This window comes from Callorhinus ursinus, unplaced genomic scaffold, assembly GCF_003265705.2.
Source record: "Callorhinus ursinus isolate GAN/ISIS: 27379988/994484 unplaced genomic scaffold, GSC_fseal_2.0 scaffold1, whole genome shotgun sequence".
Taxonomy (NCBI): domain Eukaryota; kingdom Metazoa; phylum Chordata; class Mammalia; order Carnivora; family Otariidae; genus Callorhinus; species Callorhinus ursinus.
In genome coordinates this window covers 136870416-136894448 of record NW_027397063.1, presented here as the reverse complement: position 1 = coordinate 136894448, position 24033 = coordinate 136870416, and the positions used below count along the sequence as shown (strand labels likewise).

Sequence of the window (24033 nt, the reverse complement as noted above, 5' to 3'; positions counted from 1 at the left end):
CACCCACTGAGTACATGGAAGGTGAATATGCCTCTGTGAGTGAGAGGGAGAGATGAACAGAGAGGCAGAGCACACAAATTCTGACTAGTATTTCAGCTTCTCTTGCAAAATGGGTGAGGTGGAGGCTGTCCTAGTGATGGCGAGGGAGGCAACTTCCCTCGGATTGCAGCCCTGATCATCTGCACGTTGGACTCAGACTGGCCTCCTGTACCCCCAACACCCACCCACTCCCACACATTGGGTCTCTACACTCACCTTGTTCTGGGTGCCCCCCTCCCCACTACCTATTTGGATCCAGAACTGTGGATGGGTCTGGGGTGGGTGTTAGACGCTGAAGAAATCCTAACCTTCCTACGTAGAGGTAAACAGAACTTGGATAAGAACTTACGGTTAAGCAAGAAGACCTACCAAACAACTAGCAGCAGTAAGAAAGAGCATTGCTCACAGGAGAGTGGAGGCCACAGGAGTTATGCCCACAGAGTACGCAACTAAGATTTTTCACTGTCATCAACTATACTAATGTTTCTGTGGTTTTTTGTTTTTCAAAAGAAGCCCATGTTGAAAAATCAGCCAAGATACACTGCCGTACCAGCAAGAACCATACTGCCTCAACACACTTCCTCTAAATACACATCTGCCTTGCTGCCTAGGGTTCTTCCCACCATCTGATGGTATCTCATAACAGTGCCACAAAATATTAGTTCTGGAGACTGGAGACGTGGGGTCAGGTGTTTTCCACAAAGTACGGTACACGCGTCGCTGTGGTCAGCAAGTATCTTAAGGTACATGCAAGTATTTATCGGCTTAATGGTTATGCACTTATTTTAATATGTATTAGGAAAAAATTGCCACACAGCACATCAGTCTGGGCACTTAGCACCATCACTTAGGATGAGTTTATTACCGAACTGCGAGGCCAGTGTCTCATTACATGCTTTCTGGGTCAACTGGTTAGCATGTGAGAATCATGGCCACTGATGATCCCCAGTCTCGGGGAGAAGGGTCTCTCCTACTACCCGGGCCCGGTGGCTGTGGACAAGGGTGTCTGGGCAATACTACAATTGGGCAGCCTTGTGAGGATGAAGATTTACCCACAGCACCCAACCTTGGGCTTTGGCAGTAGGTCTCCTTTCTCAAATCAGACACCTTACCCAAGATTTTGAAACATTTAATCAGAAAAGAATCTGGCATTTTAAAAGTTAGGTTTACAAACTCGACACAGTCTTAACATTAGCAATTTATCTATTTATACATTGTCTAAGAAAATAAGGTCCATGAAGACATGAATAAGATATTTAAGAGTTCATTATATGGCTACAACAATTTGCAAATAAGTATCCAGTTTAATTGTAACAAACCACTGTGAGCAAATTTAACTAAGTATATAAAAACATTAGTTAAATATAATTCTCTGGAAATATACATTATACCTACAGTTTGTTGTTGCTGTTTTTTTACAGTGAGATTCTTCCTGCTTTCTCCTGTTTAATTCTCAAAATGGCAAATCACTGTATGGTCCTGGATCTCCAAGCTATAAAACTGAAATATGTGTTTCCAGCATAGCAAATGGTGACCAAAAAGGCGAAGAACTGGAGAAAACAGAGCATAATAGAAAGAGGGCTTAGGGCACATTCTAATTAGCGAAAGTTATCATTTCACCTCCATTGAATCAGGCACTCATAGCATCCCTTGACTCCAGGCTTTCTCATCTAAAATTGTTTTATTGGTTCAATTACCTTCCTTCTGAAATGATCTCTGGCTATGCTGGTTGTTTGGGGTTTTGTTTTGTTTTGTTTTTTGTTTTTCTTTTTGAAACATATCTGGAAAGCTTGTAGTTTTGCTCAAATAACCACAGGGTGTTCACTTCAGGGTGAATATGGTGGTGTGTATCTGAGAAAAGCACATGTATTCCTAATTTAGTATAGACAATTTTAGACCAGGGCTTAACCTCAGATTGCCATAGGGTCAGTTACATAAAGGAGTTGAGTGGGTGGGAGGAAGCGATGAACCCACAGGGTGTGAACGGTGAGCAGGGAAAAAGCAGGTCCCTCTGAAGGGGCAGCCACTGCCCAGGTCTGGCTGATTCTTGCTGTATGATAGCTTGAGCTTAGTGCTGCTAAAGCTTGTGATTAAATTTTTTTTTTTTTTAAGTAGGCTTCACGGCCAGCATAGAGCTCAATGTGGGGCTGAACTCACGACCCTGAGATCAAAACCTGAGCTGAGATCAAGAGTCAGACACTTAACTGACTGAACCATGTGCACCATGCTCTCTACCTTTAGATAGAGATTTTTGAATATAAATATCAGAATATAAGAAATAGGGAAAGGGGGGCCTGGGTTGATCAAGTGTCCCAACTCTTGATCTCAGCTTGGGGTCGTGAGTTCAAGACTCATGTTGGGCTCCACATGGGCATGGAGCCCACTTAAAAAAAAAAAAATATATATATATATATATAATAAACGGCTGTGTATCATCAATCAGTTTTAACATGATCATTTTGGTATTCCTGTTTAACTGCCCCCCAAACCCCTGCCAATTACTTCTTTTGGGAATGGAATATTTTAAGGCCAATCTCAGAGAAACTTCTAAAATTAGTTTTTAAAATCAGAACTACCATACACATTAATGGTTTAAATATGTAAATACTGTGGAAGCACATAAATTAAAAAGCAGAAGCCCCTCAGGCTCTCCCCTCATCAACCAACCACAGTCTCTGGAAGGAACCTCTGTTCATGTATGCTTTCCCAGGCACTCGCATCGCATAAACAAACATCTCCACTTCTTAAGTAAAAATAGAATCATAGTGTGCTCATTTTTTTTTTTTTGCAACTGTCTCCCCACTTGAACTGTAGTCAGCAGAATTATTCTTAGAGTGCCTCAAATATTTTTTCTTCCTCGAATACTTATTTTGTTCCAGCTATTTGGCTTTTACTCAAGCTGGGTCTTTTAACCTCTGTGCACTTCAGGCCATCAGGAGGCCCCAGTAGTTTCTAATGCTTTCAAACCAACAAGTTAATTGCCAGTGTCAAGAATGCAGGTGAGGCTTTCCCGCCCCTACAGATAACTTGGTCCTTCTCCTGGATCCCCAGCCCCACTGGGAGGAGGAAATCGTGACCCTGACCATGCAGGAAGGAGGTGGGGCAGGTGAAGGGGCTTGCTCACTCACCGATGAGGCTGCCCAGCTGTTGAAATTGTGGCTGTCTCTCTCGGGGGAGACAGAAGATGCGTCCACCACAGCGGCTGAGAGGTATAAGATGAAGGCACTGCCATTAAAGCACAGACCCTGGAGGAGATAGAGGGGTGGAGTGGTCAGGGAGCGTGGAAGATCTGGGCACCTCTGGATCTCTGAAGTGGCCAGACCTGCATGCCACGTGTGGTAAGGGGTGCATCTGGACACTTGGAGGGGGCAGGGATGAGGGCTCTGAGAAGCAGCTCATCAGTGCCTCCAGGAGGAGGGGGCTTCCTACCAACTTTTTACACAGCACACCCAGACACCCCTCACCTGCCCCCAAGACACCCAGGCCGCCTTGCTTTTCCCTTCGGCCACCTCTCTCTCTCATTTTGCTCTTGATCCTTGCTTCATTCAGATTTCAGCCTTGGTGACCTACTGGCTGAGGAAGGCAGGCACCTGGGGGGCCCCAGCAGCCACAGCCTTTCGGCACCTGTCCCTGACCCAGAGCTGCGAGATAGCTCTTCCCAAAGCAGGCCCAGCTGATCTATTCCCCAGCCTAAGCAGGGGAGGGGACATTTAGGTGAACTCCTCAATCCCAGCAGCAAGTTCTTAAAAATGAAAAGAAGATTATACATATTAACGGAGCCCTTTGGGAACTAATCTCACTCCTGGCTTCATCTTATTTTTTCCTATTCTTAGAGAAGAGAGAGGTATAAATCCAAGTAGGTACTTGGTTTTCAGTTATATTTAAACTCTAGGAAATCAAACTGTGAAATGTGCCAAACTTGACCCCATCTGAACAAGGGTGAGAGGTGGGGATGGGGTGGGGCAAAACCGATGCAGAAAACCAAAGGAGTAGGCCCCCCATGGTCTTACAGCTCTCCCTCAGTCATTCAGAGAGACAGGAATGGGTAGGGGTAGGCGGGAAGAAGTATCTTTTTCTTCTAGGAGAAAGGCACATAGAATTTTCCAGATGCAGGTGCTTCTGAGGTGGGTTGTGTATCCCCTCTTACCACCTCCACACTTTACTTATATTGTTCTGGGTTAAGGAGATTAAACTTTATGATAAGGGTCAGTCCCAGGATTCAGGCTGCCCAGCATGCTCATCTGCCATAAGAAACGTGTCCCCTGGGGTGCCTGCGTGGCTCAGTTGGTTAAGTGTCTGGCTCTTGATTTCGACTCAGGTCATGATCTTAGGGTCCGGGGATCAAGTCCTGCATTGGGCTCCCCACTCAGCAGGGAGTCTGCTTGAGATTCTCTCTCTTCCTTTCCTCTCCCTCTGCCCCTCCCCCTCACTCTCTCTCTCCCTCTCTAATAACTAAGTCTTAAAAAAAGACATGTGTCCCCACGAAGTCCTGGTTTCCCTGGTGATTCATTATGTTTGCTGGTTGTGGGGGGTTTTGGTCCAGAAACACATCTGTGCATTTTTTAAAAAATCTAGTGTTTTTTTTTTTTTTCATTTCACATTACCTCTAGAGATTTGCACATTTGCTATTTGCCAAGTAAAGGACTTCCTACTTTTTTTTTTTTTTTAAATGCTGAAACAGTTCAATGTAGTTACCTCTGAGGGGTGTGAGACTTTAGTTTTTGTTTTGTGGCCTTTTACAGGTGGCGGTATTTATTTAATAAATTAGCCATGTAGTACATCTCAAACATTAAAAGGCTTAAGAAAAAAATGAAAAGGTAATGCATGTCAATGGTAACCAAACAAAATCCCGTCTGGACAGAACAATCTGGAGTAAAAAGTCAGTCTACTCCTTTCACCTCAACCCTTTCCTTTGAGATATAAACAACCACCCAATCTCATACAAACAGAGCCATATAGTCAGGCATCTCAGCGGGGGGTTTTCTGTTTTGTTCGGATTTTTTCCTTCATTGAGAAAGATACCAAGGGCAATTTTACTTGTCAGTCCAAACAGATGGACCTCATTTCTTGTCATGACACAAATACCTCAGAATTTAACTCTTCCCCTGGTGATGGGCATTTGATGTTCCTAGCTTTCTCGGGATTACCAACACTGCTGTGAGGAACGTCTTTAAACATGTATTTGGGGGCACCCATGCATGTCCAGTCCCCATACAAGGAGAGAGATGAATGAGAGAGCTTCCGGGAGGCCAGCCTGGCCAGGACCACCTGGACACAGGCCCGGGCCTTGTCCCCTCTGCCGTGTGGGTGAAGGGCTGGAGAGGGAGTGGGGACACGGCTCCACACTAAGTGTGGCCCAATCCATTTTTCCAAGGAAATGAGAAATTCTATTTCCCTTGGAGGGAAGTGGGGAAGGGCTTCCTTCCCCCACACACCACCCCGAGGGGTCCCAACGGGTTCTCACAGCCTCCATTTTGCTACCTCAGAGCCGAACCTGCTGGCTCCCACCATCTTCCTAGGACTCCCAAAGTAAGTATGTCTGAAGAATGCCTGGAGTGGGAACCTAGTGAAAATAGGTGGAGAGAGGGAAGAAAAAAGAAGGGCAAAGAACCCGGATCTGAGATTGTTATAGAGGTTAAAAAAAGAGATCTGTGTGGCTACAGAAGGGAAGGAGGGCAACGGCGACACTTCAGCGGGCTCCGGAATAGCACTGAGCTTCACAGAAACACAGATTGTACTGCTCTCGAGAAATAGGACCCGAGTCCGAGACTGTTCAAGCTGAACGATCAGGGAGCCCCTCCAACTCCCATGCCAGTTCTCAAACCACCCCTGGGCCCCAGGGAACAGAGAACAAATACGGTGTCTTACAAAAGGTTTCCAACTGTTCCTTTTTGGGAGAAGGTGGAGGGAGGCTATTCTCTTCTGAAATTCGATCCCTCTTTGGTATAAAATGTCCTTTCCCCCATATAAAGGCACCCATAGATAAAAACCCTCAAGCAGCTAGCCCCCTTGTTGACCCTCCACATTGTATTATTGGTATCCACAACTGACCAAGCCTAACTGCTAAGAACATCTCATCCCTTCCCAGTAGAGGGGAGGTAGGTTCTTTCAGTTTCAGAGAATTCCTGAAGGTTGGAACCAGGGCACTCGTGTCCCCTGAGAGCCAAGCAGACTCCAGGGTGGACAACTGTGGTTGGCATCCAGGGACCTGCGCCCTATTCCTATCAAAATCCTCTCAGCGTCTGTTTCTTTACCTGCCAAACAGAAATAATCGGTTCCCTCTTTGCAGTTAGTGTGAGGTGAAATGCTGTAAGGCACGAAGGACCCAGCCTGACCTCTGGCACACAGGTGTTTCATAAATGGTGGCTGATGTTGCCAACAGAAGGAGGCCTCGCCCTCCGCCCTGTGCCCTGTGGCCAGTACTGCTCAGAGTGCTTGCAATGAAGCCAACAGGGAGGAGTTGCAGAGGACAAATCCTCAGAATTTGTGGAGGTCCTGGTGCTTAGTGCTCTGAGGAGGACAGCCTGTATTGCTTTGAAGTTTTAGCTCAGATCAGATTTGTCAGAAAGCATTCATTGCAGCCTCTCTGGGTAAATGATATTGCCCAGGAGCTCAGAGGTGCTCGCGGGAACCTGCTGTGGTTCCCGCTCCATGTTAAGGATGGACATAGTAACTCTGCACCTGTATTCTCCTCAGATGCAATAAGAAAAATGCCTATTGTCAAGCCAAGTCCAGTGCAAAGCTCATGCCTTGTCAAGCAAAGAGCTAAAGGCAAAACTTATGAGACTCTGGTTTTTGCAGTGTTCCATGGGCAGTCTCCCAGCCAAGCTCCCAGGGGACTAAAACCAGGTCTACTGATCCCTCTTCTTTAATCTTAGATTCCTCAAATGCTCTGACAACCAAATGTAAATCCCAAAGTCATTAGGCAGCAAAAGCTGGCTTGCACTGACACAGGGGCAATGCAGTCTTTAGCATTCCTCTTAGCAGGAAAATGCAGGTGTTCTTGCAGAAACATTAACATGTCTGATTACAGTGTTGCCCCCAGACTCAGAGGGAGGGTTCACCTTATGTAATAAATGCACCAGATTACTTCTTTCTAAAATTTGAAAAAAAAAAAAAAACTGTGATTGCAAACATATCCAGCCTAAAGGTTCCAGGGAAGGGGTGTGGACCTATAATTATCTGTAAACCAGTGTTTCCTACACTTTAGGTGCCTAAGAATTATCTGGGAAGCTTCTCATAGAGATTGCCACACCCTCTATAGAGCTTCTGATTCAGTAGGTCTGGGGCAGGACCAAAGATTTCTAATAAGCTCCCATGTGATGCTACTGGTCCAGGGACTACACTTTGAGCAGTAAGATTCTACAAGGCTCACTCTGGCACCAGAAGCCCATCAGCTGCCTCAGCAGAGTCCTGGGTTGGCCTGATCCTTGCCATGCTCCGGTTAGTGTAGGACATACAGAGAGGGCCAGCATCTGAACCAGTCTGTTCCTGCAAGAGGTTCTGCTGGGCACAGGTAATAAAGATCTGAGACCTTAGTTGTTACACATGAAAACTTTTCCCAGATCCCACTTTGGATATCCAGGTAACACTGCTTACCCCATTCAAAAATGCTTTGAGAGGTCGCAAAGGGGCTTCTCAGAGCAGGAAATAAAAACCCCCCAACCCGAAGTCAGACATGTTTGACCTGTAGCAGCTGCTGGCAACAAAATAAGTTTTTAAAATTTGGCTAAAAATATTTTAAAAGTGAAAGAGTTCACACAAAAGCCCAGATTTCTGGATTGCCTTAGGGAGGGAAATAAACAACAGAAATCTAACAATTCTGAGAGCACCTTTCCAATTTATTTCTCCGGGAAGTGAAGAATATTCCCCAGTTGATTAAGATGCCCAAAAACTGTGTCTTGGTGGCGAGAATTCAACACTCACTGAATTTACACTTAATTTACACATAAATAAGAACCCCAACCAGCTCAGAAGACCAGAACTTGTAGGTCCTTTAGAGTTGTTTAATCTTTCATCTTTTTTTTTAAAGATTTTATTTATTTGTCAGAGAGAGGGAAAGAGAGCACAAGCAGGGGGAGTGGCAGGCAGAGAAGAGAGGGAGAAGCAGGCTCCCCCAAGCAGGGAGCCCAATGTGGGGCTCAATCTCAGGACCCTGGAATCATTACCAGAGCCGAAGGCAGATGCCCAACCGACTGAGCCACCCAGGCGCCCCTGGAATTTTACACACATGTGAGTGTGTAACCACTAAGGTGGAGGCTGACGGTCTTGCTTGATAAGATGAAGGATTCAGGGGCGCCTGGGTGGCTCAGTCGGTTGGGCATCTGCCTTCGGCTCAGGTAATGATTCCAGGGTCCTGGGATTGAGCCCCACATTGGGCTCCCTGCTTGGGGGAGCCTGCTTCTCCCTCTCTCTCTGCCTGCCACTCCCCCTGCTTGTGCTCTCTTTCCCTCTCTCTGACAAATAAATAAAATCTTAAAAAAAAAAAGATGAAGGATTAAACAACTCTAAAGGACCTACAAGTCCTGGTCTTCTGAGCTGGTTGGGGTTCTTATTTATTACTCAGGGAGAGGCATGCCTGGAGTGGGACAAGATAAGAAAAAATGCTGGACGGAAGTCAAGAGAGATGGACCCCAGCTGTGTGTGCATCTGGGCAAAGTCATGAGGCTCTAAATCTCAATTTTCTTATTTATAAAATGGGGACACACTTCATGATGATAAATTCTGATCATGCAAATCAAAGCATTTTAAAACTAGGAAGTGCCAGAAGGGAGCATTATTTAAAAAAAAAAAGTACCATTAAAAGCAATATTTCAGGGGTGCCTGGGTGGCTCAGTCGTTAAGCGTCTTCCTTCAGCTCAGGTCATGATCCCAGGGTCCTGGGATGGAGCCCCGCTTCGGGCTCCCCGCTCAGTGGGAAGCCTGCTTCTCCCTCTCCCACTCCCCCTGCTTGTGTTCCCTCTCTTGCTGTGTCTCTCTGTCAAATAAATAAAATCTTTAAAAAAAAATTTCAATTTTTTTTTTTAATTTTAAGTAATCTCTCCACCTAACATGGGGCTCAAACTTACAAACCCAAGATCAAGAGTCTCATGCTCCACTTGATGGAATGAGCACTGGGTGTTATATACAGATGATGAGTCACTAAATTCTACCCCTGAAACTAATAATATAGTATATGTTAACTAAACTGAATTTAAATAAAGAATGAAAAAATGTATAGTTTTTGGAACCCAAGCCACCAGGCTGTGGACCATCCAAGCAGGTTCACAGAGAGGTCATGTGTAGGTATTCTGGCCCTGGCTCTGGCCAGAGGTCCCACTGACAGGTGGTATCAACTGCTAGACATATGATGATTCCAGCCTCCAACCACCTTCAAGTCAGCCCAGCTGACTAAGGAAGCAGAGATATACTGTCCTGCTGAGCCTTTCCCAAATTACAAATTTATGAGTAAATTAAATGTTATTGCTTAGGAGAAAAAAAAAGTCTCATGCTCTACCGACCAAGCTAGAGCATTATTTTAATTTTTTAATATTAAAATTGTAATTTTTTTAAAAAGATTTTTTATTTTTTTTTATTAGAGAGAGAGTACAAGCAGGGGGACCAGCAGGCAGAGGGGGAGGGAGAAGCAGGCTCCCCACTCAGCAGGGAGCCCCATGTGGGGCTTGATCCCAGGACCCCAGGATCACGACCTGAGCCAAAGGCAGATGCTTAACCATCTGAGCCACCCAGGCACCCCTAAAATTATAATTTTTTATTTTAAATTTTTATTTAAACATTTTATTTTTACATTTTAAAATTTATCTTAAAATTTTAAATCTACATTTTAAATTTTAAGCCACTGGATGGCTCAGGTGGTTAAGTGGCTGACTCTTGATTTCCGCTCAGGTCATGATCTCAAGGTCTTGGGATGGAACCCCTCAGTGGGGAATCTGCTGGAGGATTCTCGCTCTCCCTCTGCCTTTGCCCCTCTTCCCATTCTCTCTCTCTAAAATAAATAAATCAATCTTTAATGTTTTATTTTTTAAAGATTTATTTATTTATTTATTTGAGAGAGAGAATGAGATAGAGAGAGAGAGAGCATGAGAGGGGGGAGGGTCAGAGGGAGAAGCAGACTCCCCGCCGAGTAGGGAGCCCGATGCGGGACTCGATCCTGGGACTCCAGGATCATGACCTGAGCCGAAGGCAGTCGCCTAACCAACTGAGCCACCCAGGTGCCCCAATCTTTAATGTTTTAAAATTTTAATGTATTAAAATATCTTTAAATATTTTAAAATTTAAAATTTCTAATGTAAAAAATCAGTGAGAAGTGTTTTAGGCTTAGAGAAGAGAGAGACCAGAGATGATCTGGAGCAGAAGTCAGTAAACTATGGGCACAGGCCAAATCTGGCCCACAGCCAGTTTTGGGGAATAAAATTTTACTGGGAAGACGATCATGTTCATTCATTTGCAAATTGTCTACAGCTGATCTCATGCTGCAAGCAGAGTTGCGTAGTTGTGACAGAGATTGCATAGCCTCCAAAGGAGAAAATACTTACTGTCTGGTCCTGTATAGAGGAAGTTTGCCAAGCCCTGATCCAGACAGCATACCTAGGACCTGAGACTCAGCAGGAGTGGAATGAAAGGTACCACTCATTCCCACATTTTACCCATTTGCTCTCCTGTGACAGTTTCCAAGTTCTCTTCTTCCAAGTTCACAAGCACTTTGCTCAAGACATCCTTTTAAGACCCCTCTTTTTCCAAAACAGCATTCCTTACATTCCCCCAGGTCCCTTGGACTATATGCCCTCACCTGGTATTCCCATGTGACTGTTACTCTGAGGTGCTCAAGGCTGAGTAAGAGGGAACTGCTCCTGCCTGACTACCTTGAGCTGGTACATCAGTCTTTTTTGCATCCTTTGGGCTTGAACTGAAACATCAGGTCTTCTTGGGTCTCAGGCCTGGTGCCTTTCAGACTAGAACTTAGAGGATCAGGTTCCCTGGTTCTCAGGCCTTTGGACTCAGCCTGGAACTACATCATCAGCGTGCCTGGGTCTCCAGCTTGTGGACAGCAGATCTTGGGACTTCTTAGTTTCCACAATCATGTGAACCAATTCCTTCTAGTAAATCTCTTTATATATACACACACACATACACACCCTAATGCCTATGCTTCTCTAGAGAACTCTGACTAATCTAGAATTTATATCGAGAGTGGGGTAGACAGATTTTAGAACCAGGAGTGGGGTGCTGTAACAAAGATCTAAAAATATAAAACTGGCTTTGGAACTGGATAATAAGTAAAGGCTGGAGAGTTTTGAGGAGTATACTAGAACTATGGATGTTGAAGGTGATTCCAGTGAGGACTTAGGAAGAAGAGGTTAAGACAAAGCTTCCATCTTCTTAGAGAATGCATAAATAACCACAGACAGAATCTTACTAAAAATATGGATGTTAAAGGCCATTGTGGAGAGATCTCAAATGGAATGGGGAACATGTTTTTGGAAACTGGAGGAAAGGTGATCCTTGTCATAAAGTGGCAGAGAATTTAGCTGAACTGTGTTCTAGTGCTTCATGGAAGATAGAGCTTGCCAGCAAAAAACTGGATATTTAAATGAGATTTTTTAAGCAAAGTGTTAAAGGAGCGGCTTGGTTCCTCCTGTTTATAGTAAAATGCACAAGGAGAGAGGTGAATTAAAGAAGAAATTGTTAAGCAAAAAGGCAGCAGAACGTGAAGGTTTGGAAAATTCTCAGCCTATCCATATTGCAAAAAAATAAGAAAACTTGGGGTTCCTGGGTAGCACAGTTGGTTGAGCATCCAACTCTTGGTTTCAGCTCAGGTTGTGATCTTGGGGTCATGGGATCAAGCCCTGTGTTGGGCTGTGCACTCGGCATGGAGTCTGCTTCAGACTCTCTCTCTCCCTCTCTCTCTGTTCCTCCCCCCGCCCAACTCTCTCTCAAATAAATAAATCTATTTAAAAAAAAAAAAAGAAAAAGAAAAAGCTTGTTCTGAAGAGAACAGTACAGGTGTAGCCAAACAACCATTTGATAAAGAGATCATGGGTGCAAACCACTTGCGAACCACAGATCTAATCATGTGTCAGTAGAAGCCAGGAACAGGTAAGGGATTATACTGGTGAAACACTGTTAGTTTGAATGAAAAGGGGTGAAGCTGGGACAAAATAAAGGAGTACTGTTGAGCTTCTTGGAATCTATACATAGAACCATAGAGCCATTTGGCTGTGAATATGCGCCAATCTTTAAGAAAAAAGAATGAGTTACCCAAAGGCTGATTCAGAGATCATCAGCCCTGGGGGCAGGCTGGTTCCTCCTCAGTTTCAAAGGTTTGGGCTGCCTCTCTGGTTTCTGTGAGCCAGGACGTGCCCACCCCAGTGCCTCAGGGGCAGGGTCACCCTGCAAACGCATAGGGGTGACAATGCCACCCCAGTAGGCCTGGAGGGCAGAGCACTGAACCAAAGAGGCTTATCCTGGAGGCTTAAGATCCCATGGAATTTGCCTTGTAAGTTTTGGGCTTGCCTTGGACTCGCCACCCCATCCCTCCTCCCTATTTCTCCCTTTTGGAATGGGACCATCTAATCCTGTGCCTGTCCCACCACTGTATTTTACAAGTACATAACTTGTCTGGTTTCACAGGCTCGCAACTGGAGAGGAATTCTGCCTCAGGATTAACTGTACCTCCAATCTCACCATACTTGATTTAGATGATATTTAGTTGAAATTTTGGATCTTAGACTTCAGTTGATGCTGGAATGAGTTAAGACTTTTGGGGACGTTGAGATGGAATGAATGTATTTTGCATGTTAGAAGAGCATGATTTGGGGCAGCCAGCGGCAGAATGTTATGGACTGAATGTCTGTGTCCCCCCAAGTGCACACGTTGAAGCTCTGACTGACAACGTGATGGTATTTGGAGATGAGGCGTTTGAGAGGTAATTAGGGTTTGATGAGATCAAGAGGGTGGGATCCTCTTGACAGCATCCGTTCCCATCCACGTGAAGCCACAGAAAGATGGCAGACATCTGCAAGTCAGGAAGGGAGTCTCACCAGCTCTACTGACACCTGATTGTGGACTTCCAGCCTCTACAAGTATGAGAAATCAATTTCTGTCATTTAAGCTACCCAGTCTATGGTATTTTGTTATGGCGCCAGAGCCGACTAAGAGAAGAACTTTTTCTTACCTATTTCATCCCAGACTGTGTGTTCCCCGTAGTTTATGCCGCACCCACCATGGTGCCCGGAGCCAGGACAAACATCCAATCACCCATGACCGCACTTGCTTCCAAATATGAAGACACCTATTTATTCTAACAGCAGTTTTGTTTTTCATTCTAACTCTGCACACACTGTGCATCCCAACCTCAAAGAGCTCTGTGCACAAAGGGCCAAGGTCATGGCCCCAGGAGGGGTTTAAAGGAAGTGAGATCTGCCGAGGCTGGTGCCTTGATGTACTTATTTCCAGGTGATGGTGTTTATGAGGAACTAATGAAGAACTGAATTTCTCTTCATTCAGTCTTCTGAGAACTGGTTTGCTATTTTTGCCTAAAAGAAATTCCTAGACCTTCCAACATGCCCAGTTCCACACTCAGGCATAAAACACCTGCTGTGTTAGGTTCCCCCTGGCTTTGTCCCCTGCTTTGCCGGCAGAGAGACAATCCTGAATTGTTGGACTAAGGACTAGGAAGGACAAAGTTCAGTCCCTGGCTTCCTTACCACCGTTGTCCAGGGCACCTGGGGAATCCTGGTGTAGGTCATTGTTATGTAGATGATGAGGAAGAAGACGGTGAGGACCCAGTAAAATACAGCTACGAACATGACCCAGCCAAACGCAGGGACCCGGAAGTACTCAGTTCCAGCGATCAGTGTCCACACCAGCAGTCCCAGAACCTGTAAAATGGCAGAGGCAGTTTGAAAGAAAACGGAGACACAAGGAGAAAGTAAAGAAGGAAGCAGGGACAGAGAAAAAAAAAACAATTATACAGAGTGTCATTTATAGCATTTGTTCATATTTACACATACACGTGACTTATGAATACAAAACAGGGGTTGCAAACTCACGTGCCCACAAATGCCAGGAAGGTACAAAAGATGAACATGGTAGGCTGAAGAGAGACCAGAAAACAAGAAAAACGGTGTCTTTTGTAAGGGGCAGTCTCTACTCAGCTCCAGCCAACTGCTGTGGGCCAATCTTTTTCTAAGTAAATTCTAGCCCTTAATGTAGGGCTTGAACTCATGACCCCAAGATCCAGAGTCACATGTTCCACTGACTGGGCCAGGCAGGCTCCCCGGTTGTGTGTCAATTTTGCTAGATCTTCCTTTTATTTTTTTTCCCCTCAAGAAAACACAGAAAGTCAAGTTTGTACATGATAATCTTAATTTTTAAATGTTAGCACTAATAACGATTTTTAAAATACTACGAGGGGACGTGCTACACACACCTGTGGCTGGAATTTGCTCACAGGCTGATGCTTGTCAAGGAACAAGACTGCAGGTCCACTTGAGGTGGTCCATGGAACTGATCTGCTCTCAAGGGATGAACCTCTGAGGATTCCCCACCTGCCACCGCTGCCCCTCTCCCCCCGCAGATGGCAAGTAACACATGGCCTGAGAGAGCCTTCAGAAAGGAGAACACACAGGGGCCCAGTGCAGACACCGGCATTCAGCATTTTAACATAAGTTGTGCATTTATTCCAGCAAGAGCCATCCAAATCGTCACTGCTGATGACTAAGACCAAACCCAAAGCCAAATCAATGTCACCAATTGACTAGAGGAAGATTTCATCAGGGGAAAAGAAACTGATCTGAACTGTGCGCATCTTTAGTCCTGAACAAAGGAAGGCCAGAGCAAAGGATGCATCTCGCATTCCAGCACCTTCCAGGGACCAGGACTTTATGCCTAGGTCATGAAAAAGTTAGTATCCAAACCATATCCCCAGGAGTCAGGGCAGGCTCTAGCTGATAAGACTCAGGACAAATAATTCTGTTTTAGCTTTCTTTGTGGCATACGGAACAAATTACTACAGGAATTTTAATCACAAATCTAGGAAGATTGTTTTCACTTATTTGTTTAACCCTTGAAAGCACTAAACTCTGCCAGGCTTCCTGCTATCAGGCCCTAAGGATGGGTGGGGCACACATTGAACAGACCCTGCTGTTCATAACTTAAAGTCTAGTGGGGGGAAATATCTGAATAATTATAATTGTAAAAAATGCTATGAAGGAAATTGAAGGGTATGATATGGGTATATAATAGAGAGATATACCCTTGTTGCAAGCATGGGAAGTGGTCAGGGAAGGCCATGCTGAAGAATACCTTAAGACCCAGTAAGAGCTAGCGAGAGTTAAGCAAGAAGACAGCATGGGCAAAGGTCCAGAGCAGGGAGGGGCTTTGCTGCCTTCTAGAACCTATAAAAAAGAAGTATACTAAGTTAGGACATTGGTGCAAAATGTTAAGAGAGGTCGGGGTGGGTCAGATTATATGGGCCCAGGTGGCCTAAGAATTTTGTACCTTCTCCTAGGCGGGTGACAGGGTTTGAGCAAGAGAGTGATAGGACCAGGGTAAATTTTTAATTTACCTGGTAGGTAAGGTAAATTAGACCCCAAAACCTGACTTTTACTGCTCACCTGCTTGTACCTACTGACCTTTGTCCCATATTCTTCTTAAGCTCTTCTTTCTAGCTTATCTCTTAACTGAGGTAGAAGACCTGATGGGTATAACATCCTGTGATGAAAACTGAAACTACCCCTCAAGAAACAGCGACTGCCCAAAGAGTTCTGGTGGCCCAGACCCCCAGATCAGTTTGAACTTAACCCCCACTCACGCCTCTGCAGAGAGACCATGGAGGGACCCAGGGAATGACTGACAGGTACCTTTACCTCATTATAATACTAAATCTCTGGGCACCTGGGTGGCTTCAGTCCATTAAGCGTCTGCCTTAGGCTCAGGTCATGATCCCAGGGTCCTGGGATTGAGTCCCGCATTGGGCTCCCTGCTCAGTGGGGAGTCTCCTTCTCCCTCGGCCTCTCTCCCCTGCTCATGCTCACTCACATGCTCTCTCTCTCTCTCTCTCACAAAAATAATAAAATCTTTAAAAAAAAAAAAAGAAATCTCCACACAAGTTCCAAGGAGGAGCCCAGCCTCATTTATATAACATACAACGTATGTTTAGGCAGGTTTCCTTAAGGTGCATGCGCAGCCTTATGCTCCCCTCTACATGCAATTACAAATCCAAATATTCATCCTAACCCCAAATAAAAGGAACCCGTTCACCCTTGCTCAGGGAGTCACGGCTTTGGGAGGGATTCTCCGTGATCTCATTTGCTGTGTGACAACTCCACCTGGTGTGGTTTCCATCTGAGTCTCACCAAGGAGCAAATGCACGTTAGTTTGGTTACAATACCACTCTGGCTGCTTGGGGAGAATAGGCACGTGGAGGGGAAGAGGGGGTGTGTGGGAGGAGACAAGCTCACAGACTGTCACAATAGTCCTAGTGGGAGAAGATGATGTATTCAAGACCAGGATGGTGGCAGTGAATATTGGGAAGTGAGGGAATTTCAGACACACTTCCAAAGTGGCTGGGCCAGGACTCGAATAGATTTAGTAGGTTAGGATAGAGTGGAAAGCCACGCAGAGTCTCTGGAAAGATGTATGATGCGTACAAGGGCTGTCACTTCCTCACCTGAACAATGAAACAGGACCAGGTGAAGGGGCTGATCTTTACCACAGCTCCTGAGCTCAGTTTTCAACCTACCCAGCCTGAGGTGGCCAGGACCTCCAGATGGGGAAAAGCGGATGCTGCAAGCACAAGGGTGCAGGCCCCTCTTTAAGAAGGAAGACTTACTGTGAGGCCATGAAGCCCTCAGACAGGTTTCCAAGGGACATTGTACACGGCTCACTGCGAGAAGCCCACCTCTCTGCTACAGTTTGGTTGCTGTGCTGGGGAGCACAAAACAGACTCCAAATGTTGCTGCTTCCCCTCTTTAGAGTTGAAAGTTGCTGTTCCTTTTATCTCTTTGATATTGTATATAAATTCCAAAGCAATGCTTAATGGAGATGTGCTTTTATGCTTACATTCGTGGCAGCAGAATTTATCAAAAGTGAAGATGTACAAAATGAGATAGAATTCCAGAAAGTGCTAAGCCTCACACTAATGGGGTTTCGGGCCTGAATTCATCATAACTGACAGGTAATCTACACACATAGATGTGATACTCATTGGATCAGTGAGACTGGTAGTTAGATGTAATCCAGCACGGTGGGGTCTGAAATAACATCACGGGGTTCTTGCTTCAAACTGAAAAGGTCAGAATGGCCCTTTTTTGATGATGCACAGAGGAAACATAACTGCTGTGAAACATAACACGGCAAACAGGGTTAGGTCGTTTCCCCAGGGGAACGCAAGGGTTTAAGTCTCCAGCAGGAGTTTGTGTCCGGCTAGACCGGCTCACCTAACAGCTCTTGGCTCTGAATGCGTTTTTCATTATTAAAGCAAGCAGGGTCCACTGTCTAGAGACGCTTTGTCTAATGTGCTAGCAGTGGTCATCTTTTACACAAAGGGACAATATCATTAACTGAGCTATCTCTCAAAGAGCAGGAATACCTGACCCATGACCTCATCAGCAAACACAGTTAAAAGAACGCCCCTGTCAAGAAAAAGGATTCTACCCAAGTGAATTTCCTAGGTAACAGAAATAAGAAGCAAGCCTTTTGTCTCTCACTATAACCAATACTGATGAAAATCACTCTACAAAAATGTTAGTCATCTCCTGCTGGGTGTGTGTGTGTGTTTAAGACAAACTCTAGATCTTTATTTGCTTAAGACAAACTTTAAATCTTTATTTGCTTAGACTACAAAAATACTGTTTGTTTTTTTTCACTGATGAGCATTTTTTTTAGGCTAAGACTTTTTTGAATGGTAAACCTAAGACTTAAAAAAAATTCCCAAAGTGATAAAGGCAGGTAAAAATAAACACAGAAATATAGAAAGTATATAAAAAATATACAAAGAAGCAACAACCCCCATCCACCAGTTGTAAATTCTCAAGAGAAACCAATATAAAAACTTTAAATCTACCTTTCTTAAATTCTTTTCCTTGAATCTGTAACTACCATCTGTACATCCTTTTCTTTCTCTCTTGAAAATATGGATCAAGCTGTACACGGTGCTTATGACTTGCTTCTCTCCATGAACAGTATCATGGGGGACCTCCTTCGTGCTACTACACACCGACCTATGCCAATTTTGACAGTTGCCCAGTTTTCTATAATTCATGTAACAAGTTCCCAATTGAGAGCAATTTAGGTTGTCTCTTTTATGCTTATATAAAAATGCCCAGGGAACATTCTTATAATATATACCTGAATCCCAGGAAGGATCCTGAGAAGCAGAATTTCTAGGCTATTTTAAATGTTAGAGGTACTGCCAACTTACTCATCCAAGCCTTGTACTAATTGTACTAAAGCATGCTTTTCCCTTCGACCCTGAGTTCCCATATTTTAAATAATTTAAAACCTGAATTTAAAAAAAGAGATCTTGGGGCACCTGTCTGGCTCAGTCTGTACAGCATGAGACTCTTGATCTTGGGGTCGTGAGTTCAAGCCCCATGTTGGGTGTAAAGATGACTTAAAAATAAAATCTTAAAAAAAAGAGAGAGATCTCACATTTTACCTTGCCCTGCTTCACTGAATTGCAGCATAGAGAAAAACGTACAAATCTGCACTGAACAACTCAATGAATTTTCACGAACTGCACAAACCTTAATAACCAGCATCCACACCAAGAAACGGAAGGTGACCAGTGCCTGGAGGCTCCATTCTCACTTCTGGTCACTCCTTCCCTCATCTAAGGGTAACAATCGTCCTGATTCCCACAGTCTAGATTAGTGTTGCTTGTTTCTGAACTTCATATACATGGAATCCTACAGTATGTATTCTTGTGTTTGGTTTCTTTCACTCAGCACAGGGAGATTCAAGCATGACACTGAACGTCGTTTGTTCATTCTCCCGGCTACACGGATCACCTGCCCAGCTTGTTAAACCATGGAGGGCTGGGTCCCACTCTCCCGAGGTTTTTTAGTAGGTCTACAAGTCCCCAGGTGGTGCTGATGCTGTTGGTCCAGAGACCACACATTAAGAACCACTGATGTATAGTACCCTTTTTCTTTTAGTTTACATTTTCCTGATTAGTGGTGAGGATGATATAGCACCTTTTCAAACGCTTATTAGCCACCTCGAGTTCCTTCCTTATTTATTGAGCTCCTTCCTTACTTATTGATATGTTTTAAAAAACCACTTTCTTCCTGATTTGTAAAGGTCTTTACAGAAGAGGCATGGTAACCAACTACATATTGGGCAATATTTTCCCCATCCAGGTTTGTTTTTTAACTGTTTTTTTTTTTTTAAACAGAGTCTTTTGTCATACGGAAGTTTTAAACGTCTCCGTAATTGGTCCCCCTTCAAGCCTTCTTCTATTCCCACCTGCCTAAGAAGGTCTTCCTCAACACAGGATTATGCAAATATTCTCCTATATTTTTTTACAGCTTGTATATATGTTCAGGGCGTTAATCCAACTAGAATTGCGTTCTCTATATGGGGCGAGGAAAGGCCAATTTTATTTTTTTTCTAGCAGCTAGTCGATTGATCTGTTATCAGGCGTTGGCGACTTCATATGCTGGGTCAGTTTCTGGAATCTTTATTCTATTTGGCTCATCTGTGAGACGGCTATACCAGTGCCAGCCATGGTAGCTTCAGCATGTATTTCAGGCTTCTGGATAAAGATGTCAGATTGAACACATGAGTCTAATTTTGCTTCTTCCCCAAATGCTTCTAAAATTATCACGAGAATGGGATGAACAGGAAAGGAGACAAAAGCAACACAGTTTTAGAAGCCTGGGACACATATGGATGAAGGATAACAGATTTGGCCACTGTGAGGAGGCTGGAGTCTAACTAAGCTGGTTGATGGGGAAAGTAAAGAACCCAACCACGCTTGCTGCAAGGTCTGAAAAGACTCAGGCATCTCTGGGCCTGGGACAGGGACCGAGAGAGAAGAGGGGATGGCTCAAGTGAGGAGGATTTGCGGAGAGCTGTTTGAAAGTAGCTGGGTCCTAGATCACTTAAAAAGGGGGGGGGGCACCTGGCTGGCTCAGTCAGTGGAGCGTGTGACTCTTGATCCTGAGGTCATGAGTTCAAGACCCAAACTGGGCATAGGGATAAGAGAGAAGGGAGGGAGGGAAGGAAGGAAGGGAGGAAAAAGAAGGAAGTAAGGCGAGAAAGCAAGAAAGAAGCCATGTCTTAACCTTCCGCCCTACTCTAAGTTACCAGGTGATTGCCCCACCTCTGTGATTGGTCTGTAAGTTTATTCTCTAGGTAGGGAATTCTCAACCTCAGTCCTGTTGACTCAGGGGGTCAACAACTCTTTGTTGTTGAGAGCCGCCCTGTACAGGATGCTTGGCAGCATCCCTGGCCTCTACCTGCTAGATGCTAGCAGCAAGTTCCCCATCTCCCTCTTAATGACAATCAAATTTGTCTCCAGAAACTGCCAAGTGTCTCCTAGGAGGCAAAATCACCCCTGATTGAGAACCACTCTAAAGAAGGTTAAAAAAAAAGGGGGGGGTCTCGGGATTGAAGGGCACAGTTGAAGCTTTGAGTATCATGCTGAAATAAGAGACTGCAATGACTCTTTGGTGTGAAGACTTCCCCAACCTCTCAATCCCTAACCTTTCCCTTCCATTGGGTTCTTAGGGCACTGGCAGCGAAGCCTTCACTCGCACAAGAGAAAAGACCTTGGGGATTCACCAACACACAGCTTGGCCTGGTCAGTCCACAATGGAGTTCAAGGTTGATAAGCCCCATCTATGTGCTTAGAGCATCCGAACAGCTTTGCATTTTTTAAAACATAAGCAGACAACCAAGATTACCAGATCTATGATGACAAAAAAGCCCATATAATGGGGCAGAGAACTGAGATCAAAAAACCAAACTGGAAGAAAGTAACTTTGAAGAAGGAGAAAAAAAGATCAGTATCCTCAGGGAGAAACGATATTACAGTAGTGAACCAGAAACAGGTTCCCAGAAGGACACAAATAGTCCTTTAGGAACAAAATTCGCTTTTGAAATGACACATAGGATAGCAGACATTAAAGACCCCATGAAAGTGTTACATGATAAAATTGAGAAAACCTACTAGAAAAGATAGTAAGAAGACAAAAAGATGAAAAAAAAAAAAACAAACCAGGAAGAGAGGACAATTAGAGGACAGGTTCAGGAAGGAGGTCAACTATCCGAATGACACGTTCCAGGGACAGAGGCTAAAGACAGAAGAGGGAAAGAAATCAGCCACAAAATAACTCGAGAAACCTCAGAATTTAAGGACATGAATTTCTACACAAAAGGGCTCCCCTGAGAAGCCAGCACAATGGATGAAAATAGACACAAATGGAAAAGGTACATCATGAAATTTCAGGATATCAGGTACAAAGAAAGGATTTTTTAAACGACCAAAGGACAGGTCACCTACAGACCTGAATAGGATCAGAAACAAGAATAGCTTTTTTTTTTTTTTTTTTAAAGAATAGCTTTTCAACTTTACTAAAAGCAATAGGATATTAGAAGACACAGGCAAATGCTTTCAAATCGGAAAATGATTCCTAACCCATACATTTACCCAGGAAAATTATCAATGAAGAGCAAGAGGAGAATACATTTTTTTTTCCCCCAGACATGCAAAGTTGGCTATGACTCACCAAAATGAGGGCACAAACTCTAAAAAGGAAACATAGTCTAGACTTAGAGTTAACACAGGAGGGAGGTGAGGGCAATCCCCAGGAGGAGGGGAAATCAAGCAGGACAGGTATCCTGGGCCAGCCTGGGACGGTGACTCAGAAGACAGGCATTGCAAAGGCGATCACCACCTGCTTTATGTCGTTTTACTTTCTCTTTAACCTGGTGAGGCAGTTAGGAAACTGGCTCCACCAAAATGAGGGAGGAAACTAAGAAACAGGAAGATAAGGGATCCAGGAAACAAAAAATTCAGGCCAACACAAAGTAGAGGGAATTCCAAGGTGAAGCGAGGTCCCCAGGAGAAATTCATCCAGGATAAAAATTAGACTGTGATGATCTGATGTGACTGCCCTTGTGGGAACCCTTCCCGAGAGGCTATTATAGGAAAAATGTGAGACAAATTAGCTACAAAAACAAAAACAAAACAAAAACAAAAACAAAAAACCTAAGCAAATGGAAACAGCAATAGAAACAACAGTATTGTGTTATTAACTTCGGTAAAAACCAAAAGAATCTACAACAGTTGTTTGTAGTTAGGTGTTCACTACAGCACTCCACCCTAAATAATATTTGCATAGAGATAACAAACACTAAACATTGACTTAAATGAATTATAACACGGAGAAGGGAAATAATGGGGGTGGTGCTCTGGACTGAATTGTGTCCCCCATGCAAAAAAAATTCATATGTTGAAGCCCTGAACTCCAATGTGATGGTATTTGGAGATAGGACCATTAAGAGGTACCTAGGTTTAGGTGAGGTCATAAGGAAAGGGATGGGATCAATGCTTATAAGAAAAGGTACCAGAAAGCACCCCCGACCCCACCCCACCCCTGCACGTGCACTGAAGGAAAGTCACGTAAGGACTCAGGAAGAAGGCAGCTGTCTGTAACTCAAGGAGAAAGGTCTTACCAGACATCAACCCTACCAGCACCTTGATCGTGGACTTCCAGTATCCTGAACTGTAAGTGGAAGCTACCTAGTCTACGGACTATTGTTACGGCAGCCCAAGCTAAGACAGATGGTAACAGAAAGTTACTAGTTAAACACATAAAATCGAGTCAGAAGATGGCACTGCTCACATTATTTGTAACTACGGATATGAGTAAAGCCAGAGATGTCCTAAGTGGTAGTCTCTGGGGAGGGAGACCCTGGAGTAAGGAGGTACGGGAGTGAGGTTTGTTATAAGCCCTTCAGTACTGACCTCAATTGATTCCCTAGAATTTTCTGGCTAAGCCATCTACAACAACAGTTTTGATGCTTTCCAATATTTATAGGACTTATTTTTCTTATGTGGCATTAACTAGAATCTCCAGAACCATCTTCCACAACATGTCAGTGACCATCCTTTTTATTCTACTTTATGGTTCATTTTGATGTTTACATTTATATGAGGTCTGTTGTTGACAGTGGATGGATACCCTTTGTCAAGCTAAAGATTTTCATTTTTTAGTGAACTAGAGTTTCTTCTCCAACCTCCCCCATAAACGATAGGGTAATGAGCTCAGCTGAATGGACTTTTTTGTATCTCCCTTTTACAATTAAGTAGAGTATTCCTAACACAATTAAACCTTTTGATGAGCCAGGGTCATTAAGAACACTGAATATTTCAATTATTGCCTTGTGCTTTGGCACTGGATTGCTTGCCTCAACTCTGAATGGTACCAGATATCTGTTTTTTTTTTTTTTTTTTAATTGAAATCATCAATGATCACCTCTTGAGGCTCTCAGTGAGCTGATTCCAACAGCCCTCCTCCGGCCTTTGTTGTGTACATGCCCACACATATCTTTATTCGAATATCCTGCAGACTAAGAAAACAGATGCCTTAGACTTTTAAAAATCACACTGAAAGACAAAATAAGTTTGTCTGTGAGGCTTCTCCTGGGAAGTCAAGTCTATGAAGCCTGTGAACTTTGGGACAGCCATTCTGCCGCTCAGAGGAATTACCTGATGGCAATGCTAAAGGCTCTCATTCATTCAAATATCCACCGAGCATCCATGATGAGGCAGGAGTTTCTCTGGCACCACTGGGGGGGCCGGAAATACTTCACTGCTCTAGCGCATAGGTTGGCTGACTTATTTCTGTGTTTTGTCATGACTGGTACAAGCACCACTGGTGCATCTGTATTCAGCCTTGAAGACAGATAGGTGACTTCTGATGATTAACGAGGCTACCCTAGGAGCAAGGTACCTGCTGTGCCCAGCTGGCTTTGCCCCGG

General features: G+C 44.2%; 1 protein-coding gene across 2 annotated transcripts in view; it reads right to left on the bottom strand.

The window, feature by feature from the left end:
* Positions 1-872: 872 nt before the first annotated feature.
* The window catches only part of CMTM8 (CKLF like MARVEL transmembrane domain containing 8), a 109926-nt gene continuing 86765 nt past the window's right edge, over positions 873-24033 (bottom strand). The window contains exons 2-4 of one of the 2 annotated variants that reach the window (XM_025870653.2): positions 13746-13919; positions 3168-3284; positions 1135-1589 (exon numbers count right to left, since the gene is read on the bottom strand). In XM_025870653.2, coding sequence (XP_025726438.1) covers positions 1506-1589; positions 3168-3284; positions 13746-13919 — 375 coding nt within the window. In that variant the 3' untranslated portion in view covers positions 1135-1505. Of the gene's footprint in view, positions 1590-3167; positions 3285-13745; positions 13920-24033 lie in introns of both variants that reach the window. The other variant, XM_025870660.2, reaches the window with a different exon arrangement.